The 26,274-nt window shown below is 42.4% G+C and overlaps 1 protein-coding gene across 2 annotated transcripts in view; it reads left to right on the forward strand.

Annotated features, from left to right (window-relative positions):
• The window catches only part of slc12a5a (solute carrier family 12 member 5a), a gene marked incomplete at both ends in the record, with an annotated part of 135,316 nt that extends 111,911 nt beyond the window's left edge, over positions 1 to 23,405 (forward strand). The window contains 15 exons of one of the 2 annotated variants that reach the window (XM_080727253.1): positions 84 to 258; positions 2,223 to 2,341; positions 2,948 to 3,046; positions 4,106 to 4,225; positions 6,828 to 6,932; positions 11,270 to 11,438; positions 12,718 to 12,913; positions 14,776 to 14,945; positions 15,933 to 16,064; positions 16,605 to 16,712; positions 18,472 to 18,597; positions 20,153 to 20,379; positions 20,822 to 20,836; positions 21,603 to 21,736; positions 23,314 to 23,405. In XM_080727253.1, coding sequence (XP_080583379.1) covers positions 84 to 258; positions 2,223 to 2,341; positions 2,948 to 3,046; positions 4,106 to 4,225; positions 6,828 to 6,932; positions 11,270 to 11,438; positions 12,718 to 12,913; positions 14,776 to 14,945; positions 15,933 to 16,064; positions 16,605 to 16,712; positions 18,472 to 18,597; positions 20,153 to 20,379; positions 20,822 to 20,836; positions 21,603 to 21,736; positions 23,314 to 23,405 — 1,987 coding nt within the window. The remainder of the gene's footprint in view (positions 1 to 83; positions 259 to 2,222; positions 2,342 to 2,947; positions 3,047 to 4,105; positions 4,226 to 6,827; positions 6,933 to 11,269; positions 11,439 to 12,717; positions 12,914 to 14,775; positions 14,946 to 15,932; positions 16,065 to 16,604; positions 16,713 to 18,471; positions 18,598 to 20,152; positions 20,380 to 20,821; positions 20,837 to 21,602; positions 21,737 to 23,313) is intronic. The other variant, XM_080727254.1, reaches the window with a different exon arrangement.
• Between the last annotated feature and the right edge of the window lie 2,869 nt (positions 23,406 to 26,274).

Genomic DNA, 26,274 nt, shown 5'->3' on the forward strand with positions numbered 1-26,274 from the left:
CGGTGACCATAAGGTAAATATGAGCATGCTTACATTTCCCTGCAGTTTCCTAACCGCTCGGCCTCTTTGCGTCTCTGCCTCAGGTTTGGAGAGGGAGTCAAGGGGAACCTGGTGATTGGCACGTTGGCGTGGCCGTCGCCGTGGGTCATCGTGATCGGCTCCTTTTTCTCCACCTGCGGGGCGGGCCTTCAGAGCTTGACTGGCGCTCCTCGTCTGATGCAGGCCATTGCCAAGGATGGCATCGTGCCGGCCCTGCGGGTCAGTCTGCTCACTTTATTCACCATCACCAGTTCACCACTGCTCCTTTGTCCTGTTGCCAGGACAAATGAATCATACAATGTACATCTAATGCAGGGTTCCCCAATAGGCGGCCCGCGGGCCATTTGCGGCCCGCGGGGGGCTACTGTCTGGCCCCCACCAACCCCAAGAAATAATGGTGGTATAAGAGCAGCAACAACACTAGTATATCGTCGTTGTCGGGTGGAAACCTTGTATGTCCAAAACCGTTCGTTTTGTATTTATCATCTAAAAAAAGGTTTTGTGCGACGATCTTGTATGATGAAGCAGGGCTTTGTTTTTACCAAACAAGAATCGACACACAGTCAATTTAAAATCTGGTGGATTGGTGTGTTGAAGTTAGTGTTGGTGTTCTTTCTCATGTATATTTCATAATATTCTAACTTACTGTAGGCTATATGTCTAGGGATGGCCAAATGGAGATTTTTTCTTAACCGATAACCGTCAGGCCGTTAACCGTTAACCGTTAAGGAAATGTGTTCAAAAATGCGCTATTTTAGCGATTTAAAAAAGGAAAATAGGCCTACACACGTTTTTCCCCATAATAAACATTAAAAACCATAACACTGGGAGAAACAAGAATACAAATGTTTTCTAAAAGAAATGTGTTTTTGCAAAGAAACGGATTGAAATGATAAGTCTGTAATGTGATGCGCTGGTCGCCAGGCACGTGCGCACATACAGCAAAAGGGGCTTGAGCCCTTAACTTTTATCCGTATGAAAAGGCCCTTTTAGAAATGTCAGCCCATGCCTCTCTAAAATTCTGTGCACTCCCTGGACCCTAGCTGTTGCCTAACAAAACAGCAGCAACAGCGAGACGCATACGTAGCCGCATGTAGCAATAACTTCCAATCGTATGACTTTTGGAATCGTTGAATCGGCTAAACGTGATGTCCATTTCATTCATTTACTTCTCTCACGCCCGTGTTTTGTGTGTGCTGATGCAGCAATCATTGAATTTGCGACTCTGAGCTTTGTTATTTTCGCATAGCCTACTATGTAACCAAGACGACTTTAGCGTTCCTCACGTCATCAATGTAACATTAGAAAGTTGTGTTTTAAGCTCTTCTTAAACAGGATTCAATGTGACGACGCGGGTCTGTTTTGTAAAATCCAATCGACGAGGGAGCATGTTTCCTGATGAACAAGTCAGCGTGTACAGCCAAATCAAGCACGGCCACGCAGCGGCAGACTTGCAGTTGTATGAATGCATGGATGTAACAGTTACACAGACATTGGTGTCCAGAAATGTGTGACCACAGCCACTGCAGCCTCAGTGTGAAGGAATGGTGCTCCCTGCTGGACAAAATATTTCATTACACAAGTCCAGGATTCCATAGGCTGGAGGAGCGGTAAACACCCCTGGCCCCTGGCCCTAATGCAGTAATGTCCACCCATGGTCTGGGGGGCCGCTCCCAATCATGAAACTAGCTCGGTTACCATGTGCCATCGACAGCCAATCGGCAAATAGGTCGCCTGAAAGTCGCCTGAATGTCTCGCCAGAAAATGATCTCTTTAAAGATCTGGTGTTTCCACCAGATAAAAACGTACACATTTGAAACTTGGAGATACGAGGTTTCTGCTCGACAGTGACGATATCTGAACTGTTGCTGGAGTATCGTAAACGCCAACGTCGCCCCCTGCAATCTTGTGGCCCTCGGCTTGGTACCCTAGACATAATTCGGCCCTTGGGGAAAACTAATTGGGGAACCCTGATCTACTGTATATGTGCTTCCCCCCTCCCTGTGATTATTACCCTTTGCTTTACTTTCTTTTATTACATTTTGTTTCTGTTTTCTCTTGACATGATCCCTATGTATTGTACATTTTGTCTTCCCTGTTTACCATTTATTTTAATTATGGGCGATAAAAAAAATAAAAATAAAATAAAAGCATGAAACTAAATGACTGTGTTGTCTTTCCAGATCTTTGGCCATGCTAAGGCCAATGGAGAGCCCACTTGGTCTCTGCTGCTGACCGCCTGCATCTGTGAGATTGGCATCATCATCGCCTCCCTGGATGCAGTGGCCCCCATCCTCTCCATGTGAGCACTGAATTATCTCTATGGTATTTCTATTTTAGTGTTATCCATGCTCCCCAAACCCGGAAAGTGGGTAATCGTAAGACATTGTGTTTAAATCAGCCAGGACACCTTCTTCTAGATAAAACCACTTATTGCAATGATATTGCATTGTATATGGCGGTGTTGCTCTACTCCTGCGATGCTCCGGGGTCCAGACCAATCTGCGCAAGCCTGACACAGACTCTATGATCGTAATCCCCCAACGGAAAGCCTACTGATGCAGTTATCACATGGACAGTATCAGCGATGTTGCTATGCCTCCTGTGTCCCTGTTGCATTAAAGTATGCAAGGATGCAGTAATCACACTATCACGCTTCCGATTTGCTAATGTTACATTGTGAACAACAGCAAATCTGTCTTGGAACCGTAGAAATAAACATAAGAAAACCTTGCTGTTACCACTGCTGTGAGAGCAGTCGTGCGCTTTATCCAAAGTCTAGTAGGTTTAAGGTTTAAGGTTAGTAGGTTTTTGACTCGACTGATGCAGCCACATGTTTTCAGTTGAAAATATGTTATATTTGTCGGGCGACATTAAAGACAGTTGCGTTTTGTTTTGTGTCCTACAGGTTCTTCCTGATGTGCTACATGTTTGTGAACCTGGCCTGTGCCTTGCAGACCCTGCTGAGGACTCCCAACTGGAGGCCCCGCTTCAAGTTCTACCACTGGTCTGTTGGACATAAACCCAAGAAAATTAATCTCTTCCATCTTAGCATCCCCATTCTGTCTATAACATTCTGCAAGAATAGATAGATCTACACACTCTACACGCTTCGCTATTTTCACCGATTTAGGAGGGGGCCTAGTCTAGACTCTAGAACCCTTTGGGAATCATGTCAAGTATAAGGTTTAGTTGGCATTTCAGCTGTTCAGCCTTCTTCAGCGATTATGGCTGAATAGCTGAAACGCGTACATTGCTTGTCTCGTGAGGCTAAAGTATATTTGAAAAGGACATTGCGGTGTGCTCGTTTCTCTTCTCCTTAGGTGGTGTTAAGCACTGTCTTTTAATGATAATGATATGTTCTATGTTTGTTCTATTTCTGTACAGTAATGTATATACGGATACGGCAAACTGTATGTCTGTCTAATACAGGGGTTTTCAAAGTGTGTGATGGGGCCAGGGTGCCGCGACGGCTGTCAAGGGGTGCCACGAGATCATTTGATAATATTTGGAATTTATTTGGACACTTGAAAAAATATTTAGTATCATTTTAAACTCTAAGTACAAAGTTATTTTCAGTCAGTTCTAACCAAAATGGCTATTATCTCAAGGTTTTCCTCACAACATAATCACTAAAATATCGCCACTGAAGCCTCGTATCTCCAAGTTTCAAATGTGTACGTCTTTTGGTAGAGCAAAGCCCTGCTTCATCATAAAAGACTGTCGCACAAAACTAGTGAAAACAGCCGATCTACAAGCACACAACGCCTCGCGATGCGAGGCGTTGTGTGCTTGTAGATCTGCTGTTTTCACTAGTTTAGATCATTTTATAGATGATAACTACAAAACGAACGGTTTTGGACATACAGGGTTTCCACCCGACAACGACGATATGCTATAAATATAAGGTGCTGGGAGTGAAAATTATAATGTAGGGGTGCCTCGGATTAAAAAAATATGTATGGGGTGCCCTGAGACAAAAGTTTGGGAACCCCTGGTCTAATATGATTATTCTGTCTGTCTGCCTGTCTGTTCATCCATCCATCCACCTGTGTGTTATCTACAGGGCTCTGTCCTTCCTGGGGATGAGCTTGTGTCTCACTCTCATGTTCCTCTGCTCCTGGTACTACGCCATCGTCGCCATGGTAATCGCCGGCTCTATCTACAAGTATATCGAGTTCTCAGGGTGAGTGGAGCGCTACTACCCGTGGGAGAGATTGGATTTGCAGGCTGGCTGTGCACACACACAAGTGTGCGTGCGTGTGCGTGTGTGTGTGTGTGTGTGTGTGTGTGTGTGTGTGTGTGTGTGTGTGTGTGTGTGTGTGTGTGTGCGCGCGTATGTGTGTATATGTGTGTGTGATGTGTGATGTGTGATGTGTGTGTGTGTGTGTGTGTGTGTGTGCGTGCGCGCGTATGTGTGTATATGTGTGTGTGATGTGTGATGTGTGTGTGTGTGTGTGTGTGTGTGTGTGTGTGTGTGTGTGTTTGAGGAGTTTAGACTTGTGGATAAACCCACACCATCCATCAGTCCAGTGCAGGCAGTTAAAGGAGACAATTTGTTTGCGGTTCCACTTCTTGTTTGGGTTGTTGTAATTTCCTGTCAACTCAGGTTATGGATGTTATGGATTTTTATGCAGGCCACCTTGAAAGAAGAGAAGTGATTGAGAAAGCAGCTTTTTAGCACATCACCTTTGTCCGGTGTCCAAGAAAATGTGTTCAGGAAATGTACTTGAGTAAATGTATGAAAGTGTTGGCATCAAAATGTACTTAAAGTAAAAGTACAAAATGTTTTCAAATAGCCGCGGTATAAAATATGGCTAAAGTGGTTTATGTGTAGTATAGTAATATTATAATTTATATCTGCAAAGGTACTAGTAACTAAAGTTTTCAAATAATTGTACTGGAGTAAAAGTACAATATTTGGATCCGAGATGTAGCGGAGTAGAAGTAAAAGTATTGGAAATCGGAAATACTCAAGTACAAATACCTAAAAATTGTACTACTGTACAATGTATGTACTACTCGAACCTGTGTTCCAATGGATGTAATGTACGTAGTTATGATTTAGTCACAAGTTCTTGTTGACACTTTTCCCTGGTTCACTGATTCAGTCATTATAAAATGCAAAGCATACTTGACCATCTTCGCTTTCACCTTAAAAATCCTTCAAAAACAGTGAAAATACTTCATGTGGATCGTCTAAAATTTAAATATGGAGATAGAAGATTTCCCCCGACTAGGGCTGTCACGATTACAAATTTAAATTGACGATCAATTGTCACTCAAACAATTGCGATTTAATTGTGTTTTTTGTTGTTGACAATTACTGTACATTTCTGTTTGGCTTGTTGTAGGCTTTGAAGCTTTGAAGAAATTACTGACATATTTGACAACTTTATACTTAAAAAAATAATATTGATAGTGGAAATAGCCGATCTACAAGCTCACGATGTCAATCTGTGTCAAATAATTGCGATTAGACAATTATGTAATAATTGTGACAGGCCTACCCCAGACAGCTGCGATATTATAATATAATTAGTGTGTTTATAATTAAATTAGTGTTATAATTAAAGAAGTGTTTTTGTTGAGCAGCAGACCAATGTAAAACACTTGTCTAAACATTCAATCAGGTTTTTTTGCTGCATTTTGCAGCAGACAACATGTTAACTACATCACAAACACATGTTGCTGCTATGCACTGGTGGCTCTGCCTGGATGGGACGTGTCGTGTGTCACATACTGACAGACCAACATGTAACATTAATACATTGTAACTGTTCTGCTCCTCCTCTATTCCCTCCCTCTCTTTCTACTGCATTATGTAATACATCATCATTGTCGGGCAGAGATCTTATATTTGTCATTTACTTTAAATAATTTTACTTTATTTATTTTTTGATCATTATCATGTCAGTATCATGGTCAGTATAAAGTCAGTATCATGGTCAGTATCATGGTCAGTATTATGTCAGTATCATAGTCAGTATCATGGTCAGTATCATGGTCAGTATTATGTCAGTAGCATAGTCAGTATCATGGTCAGTATCATGTCAGTATCATAGTCAGTATCATAGTCAATATCATGGTCAGTAACATGTCAGTATCATAGTCAGTATCATGGTCAGTATCATGTCAGTATTACGGTCAGTATCATGGTCAGTATCATGGTCAGTATCATGTCAGTATCATAGTCAGTATCATGGTCAGTATCATGTCAGTATTACGGTCAGTATCATGGTCAGTATCATGGTCAGTATCATGTCAGTATCATCGTCAGAATCATCGTCAGAATCATGTCAGTATCATTGTCAGATTCTTTGAAATACAAAAGGTTTGAGAATCACTGTTTGAATAGGATAATGAGTGTGGTGTGGGTGGTATCATGGTCAAAATATCATGGTCAGAATTGTTGTCAGTATCATGGTCAGTATCAGTATCATGATTCATGTCAGTATCATGTCAGTATCATGGTCAGAATCATGGTCAGTATCATGGTCAGAATCATGGTCAGTATCATGTCAGTATCATGGTCAGAATCATGGTCAGAATCATGGTCACTATCATGGTCAGAGTCAGTATCATGGTCAGAATCATGGTCAGTATCATGGTCAGAGTCAGTAGTATGGTCAGAATCATGGTCAGTATCATGGTCAGTATCATGGTCAGAATCATGGTCAGTATCATGTCAGTATCATGGTCAGAATCTTTGAAATACAAAAGGTTTGAGAATCACTGTTTGAATAGGATAATGAGTGTGGTTCTGGTTCTGTTCTGCTGTGTTACAGGGCAGAGAAGGAGTGGGGTGATGGAATACGAGGGCTGTCTCTCAGTGCTGCACGCTTCGCTCTCATGAGGCTGGATGAAGAGCCCCCACACACCAAGAACTGGAGGTATGACGCACACCAGTGGTGGAAGAAGTACTCACATGTTTTGCTTAAGTCAGAGGTCTTCAACAGGGGGTCCGGGACCCCTAGGGCTAGGGGGTCCTCAGAGTCACTACAGGGGGTCTTCCAAATCTTTGAGTGATAGAACGTTTTTTTCTCCTTTTTTATTGCGACCGAAGGTCGCATATACTCTGAAGAATCGTGTCGCTTGATATTAACCATTTGAACTCAAGTGTCCATATTCTGAGCACTTTAGCCAAAAATAGCAGATCTACAAGCTCACAACGCCTCGCGATTGCGAGGCGTTGTGATCTTGTAGATCGGCTATTTTCAGCAAAGAGGTTTGGTGTAGAGAGGGAAAAGAGCAGACTAAGTACAGAGAAAGGTCAAGTTAATTAAGTATTGATGGTTCAAGTGGTTAAATATCTGAAATTTACATGAATCCAAAATATACTGAGGATAGTGCTGTCAAACAATGAAACTATATGGAATCTCTGAAAAGGTTGTGGGGGTCCCTGCTTCATCTCTCGCTCAACTAAGGGGTCCTTGGCCTGAAAAGGTTGAAGACCCCTGGCTTAAGTAAAAGTATCAATACTGCAACATAGAAATACTGTAAGGGCACGGTCACACCAAAGTATGGTTGTCAGCTGATAAGAGGTATTCTGCCAATGCATTTCAATGGGAATGGAGTGGATTTTGGGAGAAATTCGCAAATGGCAGATTTCTCCAAAAATCTGCTCCATTCCCATTGAAATGCATTGGCAGAATCCGCTTTTCAGCTGGTTACTTTACACCACTGATGCACACACACACACACACACACACACACTCACACCTTTGTATTACTGTACGTCGTGAGGACATCAACATTCTAGGATGGTGATATTATGAATGCCATTTCCTTACAATAGGCTATGTTGTAATATTTTAAGCCGAAAATAGACGAATCGACGATATACAAGATCACGATGCGCCTCACTGCAGCTCGTTGTGAGCTTGTAGATCTGCTATTTCCGGTGTGGGTACGCTGGTAACCCAACTAAGTATAAATCAGGAATAACTCTAACTCTAACCCCCAAACCTAAGCTCTAAATGTCTAATCCTAACCATGACCTCAACCTGAATCTTTTCCTAACTGTAACTAAGAGTAACTGCCCCAAATCTTTTTTAACCATAAAATCATCCATTTCTCTTGTGAGGTTCTCACAATGTCTTTTTCTCGAATCGACAATACTCCTGGGTACATTTGGCATGTACTCACGCCGACGTCACTCTGACTCAGACATAACCACCAGTAAGACTCCCTAATCGGGAGATAAGCGACCGTCACGTCGCATACACAAACTTTAGAAGGCAATCGTAGCCAATCAGGAGGGAATATGGGAAATGGGACAGATCCATGTTGATGACATGACTTTAATAGAGACTTTAGGCGGAAGTTGTGATTTTCTATCCAAGGAGTGTGTGTGCAAAGTTTGGCATCGAGATAAGAGTAGGGGCAAAAGTGTGACTTGACGTGATGGACAGAGGGACAGCCGGACAGCCGGTGGAGCGTTTCATAGTAACTTCGACCTGAACGTCGAAAAAAAAAAAAAAACATACGCCCATATACTGTATGTATATAGGCAGGAACCACGGACATGTTACAGACAACCATAAACAAACTTATGATTTAACAAACTGATTCAGACATTTAAACAAACCAGATTTGGAGATCCGGTTCCAGAGCCACAGATCCGACCGCTATGCACATAATGGTCATTATATGATCACGCATTATTTCCTGCAGATTTCCAGCACTTCCGATGTACAAGCTGTTAGGCGGAATCATTTGAAAAGCGTGCGAGCCAAACATTCTGTCTCAAGGGACTACACAGACACAACCAGTGTTGCATTGGTCCGGTCACGCGTGTACACGCCGTCCCGTTAATTTTTTATCCCACGATTTTGTAACCCATTTTTTCACCCAGTGCCAATTGCCTAAGCTATGTAATCCTGGGCTCTGCTCTCCCTCACCTGGGGAGACAACGGACTGACCTCATGCTTCCTTCAATGCATGAGTAGTCCAAGTTGTTTCTTTTCACCTGACAGGGGGGATTTCCCCAGTATGGACGTAGCGCGTGGAAGGAACACGTTATTCCAACCAGTTCCTTTCCCCTCCATCAGGCACCCCGGCTGGCATTATTGAGACCAGGATTACTGCATGTTTTTGTGAGGGTATCTACCCTAGGAGACACGGGGAGAACATGCAAACTCCACACAGAAAGGCCCTTTTGCCAACCCCGCCTAGGTTGTGGGCGCTGATGACACAGAGGAGAGAACACTCCCCCAGCGCCCACAGCGTCCCCCGGCGGGAATTGAACCCAGGACCTTCGAGCTGTGAGGCAACAGCGCTACCAACTACGCCACCGTGTCCCGTTTCTTTTCTGACCAGTGTCACGCCTCTCACGTGCACGGGCATCCATCAACCCCCAAGTTCACACCTCCACAACGTTTAGTGTCACAGCAGGGTGATTTAACAAAGGGACAAGCTTGTATGCATATCAATAGAATAGACCATTGTCTGAACCTGTTAACTCCTAAATGTAGGTGTTAAGCGATGTGCGTGTGACATAATTCAAATTGCGTCCCCCCAACATTGAATCACCAATGCAACACTGCACAAAAAACTAAAATAGACAAAAAAAAACAACAACATCTCAACATTAACAGGTATGGTACGCTGTAGCTCACACAGTCTGTTGCTTTGGTGTTTCTAATTAGCATGTAAATGAACAACGTGTCCCTGCATGTTCAGCCATGCCTACCATTAATCTGAATCTCCTCGTGGGAGCTGTCATGTGACTGGCGGGGGTTTGTGATTGGACATTAACGCGTGAACCCGCCCCATGCTGTGCTCAGTGGAGGACAGTAATCAAGTACATTTACTTGAGTACTGAAGAGTCACTAAAGCAACAAAGTCTGATTGATATTTAGGCAGAGAAATTGTCTCAGGAAGAACACCAAAGAGGGAAATAATATAGGGGTGGATCTATGGGCAACCGTGACACATCTGAAATAGTGTCAAATATAGATGACCAATAGGACTGTAAGGAAGGACAGTTCCAAAACATATGAAAAAGATTAGCGGGAGCCTGTTGTGTCAACATCAGTATAAATCCTAGCTAACCTGACCTTGGTCCAGTACGCCTGGTGAAGAAAGTTACATTGCAACACCCCATATTTCGCACATTTTGACAGAAGTGGGAAAAGTACTCACATTTTGTACTTAAGTTAAAGTATCAATACTGCACTGTAGATGTACTCCGTTACAAGTAAATGTCCAGAATTCAAAATGTACTTGAGTAAAAGTATGAAAGTATTGGCATCAAAATGTACTTAAAGTACCAAAAGTAAAAGTACTAAATGTTTGAAAAAAAAGAAAAAAACAGGGCTAAAGTGGTTTATGTGTGTTTTATAATATTATAATTTGTATCTGCAAAGTAACTAGTAACTAAAGTTTTCAAATACATTTAGTCGAGTAAAAGTGCAATATTTGGATTTGAGATGTAGTGGAGTAGAAGTAAAACTGCTGGAAATTGGAAATACTCAAGTAAAGTACAAATAACTCAAAATTGTACATTACTTAAGTAAATGTACTTTACTTTACACCTCTGCATTTTGATGACGTATGAATGAAAACGACCCATAATGACTTCCCAGGTTGCGTCAGAAATATCCTCCCTCCTCCAGGTCCTGGGCCCAAAGAATTTTATAGGCGGTGGTTGATGGCAAAATAAGATACAGTACCATAAGCAAGATAAGCAAATAATGTGCTATAGAGCAAAGCTATCTTCCCTTAAGGGTACTATTATTGATATTTGTTGAACATTTCTAGAAAAAATGTTTTGGGTAAATGTCAAAATGTCAACACGGCAATGCAATGCATTGATGTTCAAAAGAAAGTGCACTTTGTAACTTGTAGTTTTGAATACTTACAGTATGTTAATTTTAAAGCATGTACTTTTAACTTACAAATTTACCTTACAAATTGGAAAGAACAAGTTTCACTTGAGGTCGAGTAATATTTGACCAGGAAGGTTGAGTGTTTTGTACGCCACTGATTTGCCATTAACACGTGAACCCGCCGCATGGCTGCGCTCCTCTGCCTTCTCACTGGCTCTTTATCTCTTCCTCCTTCAGAACTCCAACTTTCGCGCTGCTCACCCAGCCTTTTCTTCTTCGCACCTTTGTTTCCCCGCTGCTCGTCTCCGCCCTGGTCCTCACCCTCGACTTCCTTCTCTCTGTCTTTCTCCCCCTCTTTGCTCCCCACCTCCCCTGCTTCCTCCTCCTCCTTCCACCAGGCCCCAGCTGCTGGTGCTTGTCAACACGGACTCAGAGCAAAACGTGGAGCAGCCTCGTCTGCTCTCCCTGACCAACCAGCTGAAGGCGGGCAAAGGTCTCACCATCGTCGGCACTGCCCTGGAGGGCACCTACCTGCATAACCATGAACAGGCCCAGAAGGCCGAGAAGGTGCGGAGCCCTGCATGTTAACTTCAGTCTACACATGTATTCATATTACAGGTTTAGCACAGTAGCACAATGTGTGTCTATGTATTTCTAAATGTATCAATGCTACCATTCTAACCACCTTAATTGATTATATATATATATATATATATATATATATATATATATATATATATATATATACACACACACACAGTATATATTTATATATATATATATATATATATATATATATATATATATATATATATATATTTTTTTTTTTTTTTTTTTTTTTTACCTAATTGATTGAGAATTCTGTATGTATGTATCTCTATCACGCCTGACACTGTGGTTCTATGGGTTTGCCACTCTGACATCACGCTCTGGCTTCACTGTGATGTCACACTAACAGAATCCCTTTTATGCCCATATATGGAGTTCCCTGATGTCATCAATATTAAGCCCATATCTAACAGGACTTCATACTGTATGGGAATGCCCATATATGGAGGCCACATCGGCCACATACCACACTAACGGCTGGTTCTGCAGAAAGGGATCTCCATGTATGGGCATAAAAGGGTATGATGTCAGATGTCATAGACATCATAGGACTTTCACATAACGAATAACTGAGTAAGCATGTTTGGGCTCTCACAGCATATCTCCATATACAGTACATGGATCTCCATATATGGGTACCAGGGGTCTCCATATATGGGTAACTGGTCCGATATACATCACTGGCCAGATGGCAAAGAATTGGCGTGACAAGGTCGCATGTCGCCCTGAGGCGTCTTACTAGTCATATGACAAAATAAGTCAGAACACGTTTTTCTGCCTATAATGACAAGCCCAAAATAGGGACGGCAGTTTGATTGGTCAACTAGTTCAGTGGTTCTCAAAGTGGGGTCCAGGGACCCCCTTGGGTCCTTGAGGGAGTTCCAGGGGGTCCCCAACTAATTGATAGTTCGGAACCAAATGGACCCTAACAGGTCCATGTGGTTCTATTTGTACACTCTCAGAGTTAAACTAACATTGATTTTACAATATAAATCAGGGTCTCAGAGATAGAAATGCCATTAATGGGGGTCCTTAGCCTAATACATGTAAAACTGGGGTTCCTTGAAATTAAAAATCACGGCTAGAGCCGTAAAAATCTACTCTTATCCCTGGGTCGCTGGCATATCTTTTCAAATAGGGGTCGACAGGCTAATATGTGTACATTTTGGGGGTCCTTGACTTTAGAAAGTTTGAGAACCACTGAACTAGTTAGAGTCATTTCCTTCTCCCCCCACAGGCAATGCGTAAGATCATGGAGACAGAGAAGGTGAAGGGATTCTGTCAGGTGACGGTGTCCTCCAACCTGCGCGACGCCACCTCCCACCTCCTCCAGGCCAGTGGTCTGGGAGGCCTGAAGCACAACGCTGTGCTGGTCAGCTGGCCGCGCAACTGGAAGCAGGCTGACGAGCACCAAACATGGAGGAACTTTATCGGTGGGTCTAGTAGTGGAGCTTGCTATTTGTTTGGCTGATGTATCGGCCATCATCTATACTATAATTTTGCGAATGTCTGAGTGAGTGTCTGAGTGAGTGTCTGAGTGAGTGTCTGAGTGTCTGTCACAGCGTTTCTCCTCGGTGGCTGGAGCAATTGATCTGAAATCGCATCACCATAAGCATATGAACACACCTGACATAACTGTGAAGCCTGTTTGTCACTTTCACAAATCGTATGCTGTATATTAGCATTTTTATGGTGTATCTATTATCTATTCTGCATCTAGCTTGAGGCAAAATGTTTAACCAGCTCTGTGTGTGTGTGTGTGTGTGTGTGTGCAGGCAGGTGGGTGTGTGTGCAGGCGGGTGGGCGGGTGGGCGGGCGGGCTGGGGGGGGGGGAACAGTATCTCTGTAGCCATTAAACGAAACGGGATTCTTACATTGATGCTCCTACATCATGCAAGCACCAGTTAAAGTTACTTTCCATCCCTCATATACTGTGTGCACAGTGCACATTCCAACCCTAACCCACACACTGCACATCATTTTGGAGCTCATATCTTTGAACGGGTAAGGGCTAGTTTGACTAATTGATTGACGACATCGGTATTGGTAATTCCTTTAAAATCCTATTATGCTTGTACAGTAAACAAATATAATAATATACACGCACACGCACACGCACACACACACACACACACACACACACACACACGCGCGCGCACACACCCACACACACACACACACACACACACACACGCACGCACACACACACACACACACACACACACACACACACGTTTTACAGTAATAGGGCTTAAGTGTTTAAATAAAATAAAGTGTATCAAAAAGTTATTTGTGTTTTTAAACGGTGCTCCTGGAAGGAGTTAAGCTCCAACATCTGGCTTTGTCTGGGCTCTGAAGCGTGGCCTACATCTGGCCTACATCTTGGCACAAAGCGTTTCAAAGCGTTGTTAATCGGTGGGCTACTCTAGTACTCTCCAAAATTGAGATTGGCATCAGACCTCAAAAATGGGGCATGTGTCGGGCCTTAGAACTACATTCTAGTGCATAGAACGTGCATAGAACTACATCCAGTTTTTAACAGTCCACTCTGGTCAGAAAACTGTCTGAAAATGGCCTCACTTCAGGGAAAATCTCTCATTAGAGGTCTCTCCTACCCATGGGTTTTGTTGAGCCAGCCAGAGGGGAGCATCTTTAAATGGGAGTAGAGCGGTTGTCCAGGGTCAAAGACCTTCCAGCACACAGCTGCCTGATTTAGTTCTACAAGCTGCTGCTGTTGTCCGACTATTAATACCCTGTGTCAACATTCCTGGATAACTTAACTTGTATCATGTTAGTGTGTATACGTAGTTGAACCTGTGTGTGGGGCTGCAGCTACGGATCGATGATCTTAGCGATTATTCTATAGATTCCTTTTTCGATTAATTGTATAATCAAGAAACACTTTTGCATTCTTTTTTATTTACATTTATATATATCGACAAATCGATGTAGGAAAATTCTAATGGATTTTTTTTATAAAAAGATAATTACACATTCAAGCCCTATTAGGGTTGCGCAGTGTCTTCGAAAATGTTTGAGAACTGCACATTTTATTAAAATAGTTATTGTTTTTAATATAATAGATTAAATAGATTTGTTCGATTAACTGTTGCATCCCTACTGTTGTGTCTTGGTGCTTTTTTTTTTTAATATTTTTATATTTTCAATAGATAATGAAGGCTCTAACACCTTCTGAGAGCTTCTCCGATGGACTTAACAACACAAAGCTTGTTTATATTGATTCATTGGCTACACTCTTCTTCTTCCTCTTCTTCCTACTCCTCTCCTCTCTCAGAGCTGGTCAGAGAGACCACTGCAGCTCACCTGGCTCTGCTCGTACCCAAGAACGTTGCTGCCTTCCCGTCCAACGGAGAGCGCTTCACCGAGGGCCACATTGACGTGTGGTGGATCGTCCACGATGGAGGCATGCTGATGCTCCTCCCCTTCCTCCTCCGCCAGCACAAGGTACTGTCACACAACAGAGAAGAAAGTCTAAATACTAGACGTGACCCATCTAGGACGGGAACCCCTTTTAGGGGTTCTTTCTTGTTGCTACCGGTATGTACAGCAGTGGTTTCCAAACTTTTCAGGTCGAGACCCAAAAGAGAAATTAGACGTTGCTCGCTCCGTTCCGTGGTTTGTTTTGTCTCTCCGCATTAGAGTCTGGAAAGCCTTGTATCTCCAAGGGGAGGTGGGACATAGGAAGCAGCTGGAATCCAACTGCGGCTTCTGATTGGTCTGTGGTGCGGGGCGGGACAAATACACCAGTGTGTATTGGCTGGCTGATGACGTAGCTACCCATAAGTCACAACTGACGTTCAGAAATACGAGTCAACTTAATCAAGTCAAAACAAATCGCGGAACGGAGTGAGCAGACTGGCACCCAGGCTACCTTTATTAAGCAGTAAATAACATTTACAGTAACTCTCATAATGTTACAGTAACTCTGATGATGTTACAGTAATTGTGGGATCGCTAAGGCGATCACACTAACGTTACCTTAAGGCCTATTTATTATCCCAACTTGTTTTTTGTCCCCTAACTAGTCCTTCATACTTTGAGCAAGACACTCCGTTCCAACTCTACACCGTTCGACTTTTAGCAAGACATTCTGTTCCAACTCTACAACATTTGGCCTACTTACTGTAGGACATGTCGGCTACCATTAGATATCTTTTTACATAAATATTACTTTTAGAGACATTTCACTTTTAATTACAAAGAAAATGCCATTCATTTGAATGGGAAAATTCATACTTTTAGCTAGAAACTCTGTTCCAACTCTCCAACATTCTTAGAGATCCCAAACTGTTTCTTCAGGAACAATACTTTCTAGTGTTACAGATGATGTTACAGTAACTCTCCTGATGCTAGATACAGTAAACTCTATGATTTTACTATACTGTATACTATGTTCAGTAACGGTTTCATTTGCTCCTATGATCCTATCAGGTCTGGAGGAAGTGCAAGATGCGCATCTTCACCGTGGCCCAGATGGACGACAACAGCATCCAGATGAAGAAGGACCTTACCACTTTCCTCTACCATCTACGTATCGATGCCATGGTTGAAGTCGTAGAAATGGTGAGAATTCAGAAATTAATGAACACCTAAGATGTATTCTTTGGTGGAATGTGCTTGTATATTCATTCATGCTGGTGTAATTGTATCATAGTAAAGGCATCTATTTGTCACATCAAACATTTTTCTATTTCATTTTGAATGTTCTATTTGGCATGAGAAATTTGTATGGTGTGTTTTATTTATCCTTTAGCCCACATGGTAGATGCAACAGCCACCATTGGTGTGCAGGGTTGTTCACGACTTTCAAAGCATTTGTAATGATTGTAATGATTATACCCTGTGATTGAGTGAGTATTCAGTGATAAAGTGTAGTCTTAAGAAGCCACTCATTTCTACCAGAATGTGAGCTGTCGTACAAGATATGGTAAAATAATGGACGTGTGCTATAGCACCACAAAGGCAGCCTATAAATCTTATGCAATGCCACCTCTAGACTCATCTGGTCACAACTGTGTCTTCCTAACCAGTTTAAAATCTCAATGTGACTCTGTTCCTGTTTGGATAAGAGAATAATTCAGCCATCTGTCTCCCTCCCTGCAGCAAGACAGCGATATCTCAGCCTACACCTATGAGAAAACCCTGGTGATGGAGCAGCGCTCGCAGATCCTCAAGCAGATTAACCTGACCAAGACCGAGCGCGAGAGAGAGGTGAGAGAAAGACATTTATTCAAGGCTATCTGAGGATTCACATTGAGCCAGGATCGGAGCTGATCTATACTCGGAATTTCGCGAGTTCGGCCATAAACTCGGTCTTGTTTTGAACGCGACCCAGACACGATCCTAGTCTTTTTATGACCTCGCCGGAGCCTAGGATATTATCTAGCAATCTTAATATTCTCACACCGCTGGGTAGAAATCGTTGACAATCCGTGTTGTGTGAATGTTCTCCCGGAGACCATATGAGAGAACAGCCAGACAGTAGCATAAAAAAGGATGGGGGTGGGTTGTTATTTTTAACGTACCTTTTACTTTACTTTTACCCCCTAAAATGTTTTAATCGCTTGTTCAAAAACCTTATAGCGTTCATGTTTTCCAAATATGAGAGGAACGGTGTTTTTTCAACCTTTTTTTGCTGCGTAGTTGAGATGAGGAGGGTGCAAAATGCGCTGCTCGTCCCAAAACATGATCGCTGGCCCTGGGATGAAATCCACCAAGTACTCCTAAACATAAAAAACTGGGGGCGAGTGTGTTTTGGGGCAATCATTCCGGATAGCCTACCTCAGCGTCAGCGCAGCATTCTCTCTCTTCTCGTTGCGCTGTCATTTGGTGACAGGGCAGTGTATTCTATCACCTCACAGAAGCCTTTCCCCACGACAATAAGTGGGGATATATAACATGTTTAATAAATAAGATAATAATATATTTGGCTATCATCTTGAGTTGGCTGTCAAATCATCTTTACTGCGACTGCACGTGCATCACAACGGCGAGGTTTTGTTTTGCGGTTAGCTCTGCTCCACAGCGTTGACCAGAGCTTGTTTCACGGCTCTCTGACCGTGTGTCTCGCATTAATTTGATGAATCACTGATGTTGACGACGAGGAATGCGCATATTGTGTTGTGTTTTACACAATGACAAAATCATTGCGCGCGACGGCGCTGTCTTTTGATGCACATTGCATTTGTACACTGTCAGAGTTAAGGGGGAGACCTTGAAATGTTCGAGAAACACTGTGACTTCTGTGACAGTTCTTCTGTGAAGTGCATTTCTGAGCCTCTCTTGATTTCATTCGACTTGATTCGTCTTGTTTTGCCTTGACTTGACATGGCCCCCTGGACAAAAGCACATCGTCGTTGTCGGGTGGAAACCTTGTATGTCCTTTTTTATTATTTCAAAAATGATCTATCACAGATCTGCTATTTTCACTACTTTTGTGCTACACTTTTGCATGATGAAGCAGGGCTTTAATTTAGGCTGAGATTGGCTTTCAAAGTGGACCCTTTTGAACAAAATACCTCAAATCATGAACGCAGCGTCCGATTGCTGTGAAACTTGCACGCACATTCCCACTAGACCAAGGAAGAAACGCCACCCTACATTTCTTTCAAATTGGCCTCAAGGTGGCGCTATAACAGGCAGATTTTCTTTCTTTTTTTTTTTACTTAATAATTACATAAAACAATGTAATTATGTGCAAAATAAATACAACCCACTGATACCACTTTCATGAGCACCAACCAGTAAGAGCATTGAGCCAATAAGTGGCGATATGAAATTATAAGGAATAAAGGTGTTCCTGTGGGCACCAGCTGTCAGCAGTGTTTTCAAATGTCTGGGTCTTTATGGAGTCAGAAATAGCAGAACAGTGGCCGCAAATGTAGCAAAATAGAATGAAAAACATGGATCCTTCTCTTTCATCCCTCATTCTCATTCATGGGTCTTTCTTTCTTCATCTGTCACTGCACAGATCCAGAGCATCACCGACTCCTCCCGTGGGTCCATCCGCCGCAAGAACCCCGCCGCCGTCACCACCCAGCTGAGTGTGACCGAGGACCCGCCGGCCGCAAGCAAGGAGGAGAAGCCTGAAGAGGAGGTATGATGACCCTCCCTTTATTATCTAGGTTCCCTTTAGAGGTTATTATTCAGATTATTATTAAGTATTTTATTTGAATCCTGAACTCAAGGAACCTAATATAGCTAAACTTACTTTCAATAATGTTCAATAAAAACATATATATACAACTATTCAAACATTCAATAGTCATGAAAAGGACAGGGTGTTGGTTCTCTCAATATAATCGGTTAAGAAGATAGACAACTTTTCTTTTAATGCTCTGTCATCAGCTGCTACTGTAGGTCCTATAGTATAACAACACTTCTATCTTTACTTGTATCTACAGTACCTGAATCGCACCTCATGGTTGCTGTAAAAGTATTAAGTATTTCCTTTTTGTTTTATACTCCATACTCCACTATAGACATATCAGAGGTATTGTACTGCTTACTCCACTACAATTATTAGACAGCTTAGCAGACTTAGATGAATACAAAACATACATTAACTGATAAATTATGATGTATTATTATAGGAGTTAAAGCGGCATACCGGTAACTTCTTTTTATGAATAAAAAGAGTCCAATCTGTATGGTAAAGTTGTTAATAAAATATAACTTCTACATTGGGGTGGTTGTATTTGGTCTCCCTGCTGTTCTATTGAGACATTTAGATTGTGTCAAAGGTCATGTCTCACCTAGACACAAGTTTTGACCTGATGGTCAAGATTACATTGATCCCCTGAGCAAGTAGGTAGGCTCTATTAGCTCAATGGTAAAGAACCCGGGTTCAAATCCTGGGTAGAAGAGGACATTTACATAGTGCAGCTTTAATCTACCCAGCAGCACAAAGTCATTACAATCAGACCCACTTTTACCAGCTGCAACAGTAGAAGGATGAACACACTCCCATAGAAGATTTGTCTTAGTCTTAGTTTTTTATGCTATTTTATGCCACTACTTTGTTTCAGTTTGTTGTGTGATCATATGAATGTAAAATTACAATAATAACAGTCACAGTAAAAGAATAATAAAAAGTGATGAATTACTAATTACAATCCAATAATTGTATTATGAAATGGGCAATATTTTATTGCAATACTTTTGTACTCTTACTTTAGTAAAAGTGTCAAATTAATAATTATAAGCTTTTATAGTGTATAGTGTATTTCTAAATGTTTGTATTGCTACTTTTACGACTGGTTCAAGCAGACAAAATGTAGAGAGAGACTGCACAAAACACATCTCTTAAACATGTGTTATACTTAGTGGGGAACACCCGCAGGTGGGGAAAAAACACTTAAACCTGTTAGTTGCGCGTGGGTGTCGTGCACAGGAAATAGACAAATCTGGCTCAAAATCTTGCTCACAACATAATGCATTGCAGTGTGAGCTTGTGGATCTGCTATTTTTGGGGGTGCGAGATTCATCGTGCAACAATCGTACAAATCAAGCTTTTAATCGTAGCTCTTTCTCTTCTCTCTCTCTCTCACACACATGTGGTCTTCTCTGTCGACATGTGCATTTCTCCACACCTGGACTTTGGCTCGTTCAACCTCTCTCTCTCTCCTCTCGTCTCACGGTCAAAGCCGTCCTCTTCCCCTGTGTCCCGCCCTGTACAGGTGCAGCTCATCCATGACAGCACCACTCCTGCCAGCCCCGCCACCCCGGCCACCCCTCTGACCCCGGCCACGGAGGGGGCCAAGAGCCCCGGGGAGCAGGTGCAGATGACCTGGACCGAGAAGTGTGACGGGGAGGCCGGGCCCAAGCCGCCGGGCGCAGCCACGCCCGAGGGCATCAAAGATATCTTCAACATGAAGCCGTGAGTGTCCTAACAGTGCTCCCTGAACTTTCATCCATGTCGCCATAGAGCGACATGGAAGAGCACCATAGGTCTCTCTAGCAGCCTCCTTCCTTCCTTCCACTTTCAACCTGCTGTCCCTCTTTTGGGTCATTATATGTCAAATTAAACAAATACGTATAGAGAGTGAAAATAGACGATCAACAAGCTCAAAAATACACAATTCGTTGTTGTAGATTGGCTATTTTCACTATTTCTGAACAGTATAAAATAGGGCTCAAGTGGTCAATCATATAATAACATGTGCTGTAGGGAAGGTAATATACATTTAATGGTAAGGTCTGGATTTTGTACCACTTTAAAGCTGCAATCCATAATGTTTTTAGTGAATAAAACATGCTGAGCCCACATGTGTGTAGTTTACAACTGATGACCGTGTGTTTCTCCTCTTACCATGCTGCAGTGAGTGGGAGAACCTGTAAGTATTGAAGTACCCATGAAGTTCCAACTCATCCATTCACATTCTCATATGGAAGTTAAACAGTCACGTGACATGAATGAATGTGGAGGATGCATTGTGTGAATGAGCTTCTGTCATTCTGTTGTGATTTGGAGCTGAAGGTGCTTTGAATCACAAAGAATTTCCTTAAAGAGGTGGTGCCATAGTTTTGTACCTTTTCTGTGTATTTTTGGTTTCTTCCTGAATGCTGAAAGCCTCCGAGTCAAAAGGCCCAAATGAAATACACCTCTTTAATGACATCATAAAATCATCCCCAACCCTTTTTACCATACAGCAACACTGAGGGTGTGGCTGTGGCTGTGGGTGTTCAGGTGGGTCCTCACCCACCTGAAAACCAGGTGGGTCCCCACCCACCTGAAAACCAGGTGGGTCCCCACCCACCTGAAAACCAGGTGGGTCCTCACCCACCTGAAAACCAGGTGGGTCCCCACCCACCTGAAAACCAGGTGGGTCCTCACCCACCTGAAAACCAGGTGGGTCCCCACCCACCTGAAAACCAGGTGGGTCCCCACCCACCTGAAAATCAGGTGGGTCCCCACCCACCTGAAAACCAGGTGTACTTAATGAACAGGTGCGTGTGGCCACATAAAAACATAATGTTAACACTTTCTGTACACTTTGTCTTTTAAAATGTTGTAGGGGGAACAAATCACGGCACCCCGTCTTTAAAATAGTAAGGTGTGAAGGCGGTTTCAACCTATATTTGTCTTATGTATTCCATCAGGAACCAGTCCAACGTGCGCCGCATGCACACAGCACTCAGATTGAATGAGGTCATCATCAAAAAGTCCTCGGAGGCCAAGCTGGTGCTCCTCAACATGCCTGGAGCACCCAAGAACCGGACGGGAGACGAGAACTGTATCCTTCATTCTTCACTTTTGTTTTACGTTTTGGGTATTAGTAGATATTGGGTATTAGGTGTAGATCAGGGGTCTTCAGTGTTTTCAGGCCAAGGACCCCTTAGTCGAGAGAGAGAGATGAAGCAGGGACCCCCACAACCCATAGATACCATATAGTTTCATCATTTGACAGCACAATCATCACTGTATTTTGGATCAGTGTCAATTTGTCTTCAGATATTTAACCATGCACTTGAACCGTCAATAGTTGATAAACTTGAACTTTCACTCTGTACTTAGTCTGCTCTTTTCCCCCCTCTACACCAAACCTCTTTGCCGAAAATAGCCGATCTACAAGCTCACAACGCCTTGCGCTGCGAGGCGTTGTGAGCTTGTAGATCTGCTATATTTGGCTAAAGTTCTCCGAATATGGACGCTAGGGTTCAAGTGGTTGATGTATAAAAAATCACACTCGTGTGAACTGAGCGGTGGAAGCTGCGTGAGTGTGTGTGTGTGTGTGTGTGTGTGTGTGTGTGTGTGTGTGTGTGTGCGTGCGTGCGTGTGTATGTGTGTGTGTGTGTGAATGTGAGTGTGAGTGTGCCTGGCCTGAGGCTGAAGAACAGCGCCCCTCCCTTAACATGTGTGGTCAGAAAAGGTACTGCAGACTTGAGGCTACATACAGACAGACACGCAGACAGACAGACAGACAGACATACAGACAGACCCACACACACGGCCACGTATAGGAGCGTTGTGACCACCGCTCAAAAAGGAGAAAGAAAGAGCTTCTATCACACAAAGATTTGGAGGACCCCCTGTAGTAACTCTGAGGACCCCCTAGGGGTCCCAGAACCCCTGTTGAAGACCCTTGGTGTAGATTAAAAATATTATAGAAGAATTAGTGATCTGATCAGAGCCCCCAACTTAAAATAAAAAATAAAATAAAATAATAATCGTAATAATTGCGTCCCGGGCGGCTGGCGCAGCCGTCTGGACACCTAAGCTGCTAATCAACCCTGACAGTGTGTTGCAGGTTCGAGTCCCGATCCCGACAACCTTTGCTGCTTGTCACCTCTCTCCCCATTTCCAGTCAGTCTACTGTATATCTATCAATAAAACATATATTTTAATAATAAAAATAATAATGGTAATAATAATAATAGTGGAGCTACTTCTGTGGCCTACTGGCCTGGCGCACAAGACATTTGGTGCTGATCGGTCCACTGGTTTGCATCCAAGAACATAGACGGCTAGACTCCTGGAGATTCACGCCATAAATATTTTTACCCAGGTCTTGTAGATTAGAACAGGGGTCTTCAACAGGGGGTCCGGGACCCCTAGGGGGTCCTCAGAGTTACTACAGGGGGTCCTCCTTTGTGTGTTAGAAACTTTTTTTCTCCTTTTTTTTAGAGACCACTTCAACCATAGTGTCCATATGTTGAGAACTTTAGCCAAAAATCAGATCTACAAGCTCACATCTCTCTCTCAACTAAGGATCCTTGGCCTGAAAACGTTAAAGACCCCAGGATTAGAACATACAGAGTAGGTATGTTTTGGAGCCACTGCTTTTAATTTCCTTGACCTTTTCCCTCCCAGACATGGAGTTCCTTGAGGTCCTGACTGATGGTCTCAACCGGGTCCTCCTGGTTCGCGGAGGTGGCCGCGAGGTCATCACCATCTACTCTTGAGAGAGCAACCCCCCTTCCCTCAACCCCACAATCCCCAACCCCCCTTCATCGACCCCTAACCCCCAGTCCCACACCCCCTGTGCTCAAACCCTTCCTTCCCCATCACATCATAGTCACATGCACCTTGTCATTTATTTATGTTTGGAAGTCCTCCCTCACCCAGCCAATAGTCCGACTCAAATACACCACATTCTCCCCTTACAGAATGTCCCCCCGAGCCCGATTTGTACTTCATCGTACGATGGTGTTGTGCGAGACGAAAATAGCAGATCTATAAGTTCACAAGACGTTGCGGATGCGATTGCGCTGTGATCTTGTAGATATGTTATTTTTCGCCCACTGCGTCGTCGTATGACAGCATAAATCAGACTTTATCTATGGTAGATTCTTATTTATTATTTTTTTAGTTTCACCTCAAATAGTTTTTAGGACTTCTTTAGACATTTCTACCCTGAGCGTTGTGTTAGCTTGTCTATAAGCCAATCATTTGAAAGGGGGGTATATTCAGACCCAGGCACGGGCTGTTGGCTGAGGTGTGAATACATAATATGCAGGTTTGTCTGTCTTTCTTTTAATCACAGCGGCTTATTTGAAGGATGGCCTTTTGTTAGCATGGTAGTGCCCGCACACTTCTCTGCAGTGAATTGTCTTCTGTCCTGCTGAAATGAGCTCAGGGTTGGAGCGTACGGTCGATCTACGTGTTCCTGTTTTCGATGCGGAACGATCGGCAAAACGGAAAAAAGTAAAGACTGCTACCCACGGTCATGGACAGTGGTTGGAAGGAAGAGAACATGGCGGCTGCCACAGACTGTGAAAATCCCAGTGACATTTGAAGAAGACTTAAATGGTACGTGGATCAAATCTCCATGACACTTCTTGAGCACTCCTTAACACCACATCCTTCCTTGTAAAATGTGTTTGTTTCTTTGGGTTTGATTGACATGTTTTCTCTTCCATTCACCCTTATTGTCTTTCTACTCGTCCCCTGTTTTACTCTCTTTTAAGTGGCCATTCACCCATGTGGCCACTGTTAGTGCCAAAAAAACAACAAGGCTAGCTTGGTTCTTAGAGATTGACACGTAATTAAACTGTGAATACTGCGTTTCCTAGCGGAGGGGCCGTCCGACAGAGGAGTGGGGAGAGAGTATTAATGTGTCCCGTCGAGATCATCATTGTCAGATGCCAGCACCCCCATGACCCTCGTGTGGATCACTGACTGTAAATAATATAAAAGCTCTGACGCGTTGTTCAGTATGAGTGTAGTATTTTTGTGACATACTAAAAAGCTTCTAGTGGAGAAAAAATGTTCCTTCTCTCAGAGGGTCAGCTCAAAACATGCTTTTTTCTGGATGGCTTAGGCTCCTATCACTATGGTAACTGTCACTGTAACCTTGACAAAGTACTGCACCTGCACTGTCCGCCACTGTGCAACAAGTGACATTTTATCCAATTCGTCAAGTTCATCAAATGAACATTAAATGTGTTATTTTTTCATCTAGAGATCAAATGTATTTGTTATGTTTATAGACAGAGATTATACATATTTATGAAATAGTTATATGCCATTTTTAAACTGTCATTCAAAGATATATTGATGTTTTCTTGCCAAATTTAGATATCCAATATGTGCCATATAAAGTATTTTTCAAAGAGAAAGAGCAAACACATTTCTATTGTTCAAATTAGAAGGAACAAAGTGTGCTTAATGGAGGTGGCACCACTGTTTGGAAAGTAGCCCTGTACAGGATCATCAGTGATGTGCGTCAAATGAAATTGAAATGGGAAGAAAATGCACAGCTAGTATTTAATTTGAGCACTTATTGATTGTTCACAGGGCACTGTCTGAACAAAGTTGAAGAAATTGAGTTAAGTTGTGTTACAGCAAGTGGCTTCTGTAGCTCTAGGGGACTCACTTTGTCCATAAGACAGAACTCTATGCAGTAGGATCTACTAAGATTTTATATCCTCTGGATTGGTAACTAGGGTCCTTGACCATAGGAATGAATTGTTAGCAAATCACATTTACGTTCAAAAGTGCATCTTTAAAGGAATGTGCAATTGGTGAAATTTGGACTCACATAATCATGTTATTTATTTATTTATTTTTACACACATCTATTTTGTATATGTAGATTTCATATGTCTCATGAATTCAGAACCATGTCACTCTGACCAAGGACAGAAATCACTGAGTGTTGACTTTTTAATTTATTGTATTTATTAATTTTGTTCTTAAAGGAACTGTTTTTGGTCATTTGCACTTGTAGTAGATCTAATATAAATGAAAACATATAAATATATATATATACACACACACAGTCATATATACTGTATATACATTTATATACATATATACAGTATATATACAATAGAGGGAAGCAAAACAAATTAGTTTATAGAGCTATTTAAACATTATTCAATGTTTTTTAGTGGTGTTTGAATGTCAGACCATATGTTGTGAATGCTGCTAGTATCAATAGATTTATTTGTACTGTAAATAGAGACGAGCAAAGGAACATAACAAAAGGTAACAAGAAAAAAGGGTATTGGCTTAATAGACATACATATCAGTGTTGGTCGTTGTCTCCTGAGACTGTACTGTCTGGACAGGGTTCACTTTTTGTTTTATTAGATCAGTGGTTCCCAAACTTATGTGCCATGAGACAAGTCCAGGTGTGCTTTGGGATTTTGAGGCGACCACATTATTGCTGCAATATATAAAACTATACAAATAGTTATACATTCATTTTAAATTGACTATGTCAATAATTTGTGCGTTCATTTCTCAAATACAGCAAATTATACTTTATATCTCAAACTATATCTATGCCCTGAAAGTCCAATATCTTATCCACTAGACCAAGGGGAT

Source organism: Nannobrachium achirus (assembly GCF_963921795.1).
Source record: "Nannobrachium achirus genome assembly, chromosome: 6".
Classification (NCBI taxonomy): Eukaryota; Metazoa; Chordata; class Actinopteri; order Myctophiformes; family Myctophidae; genus Nannobrachium; species Nannobrachium achirus.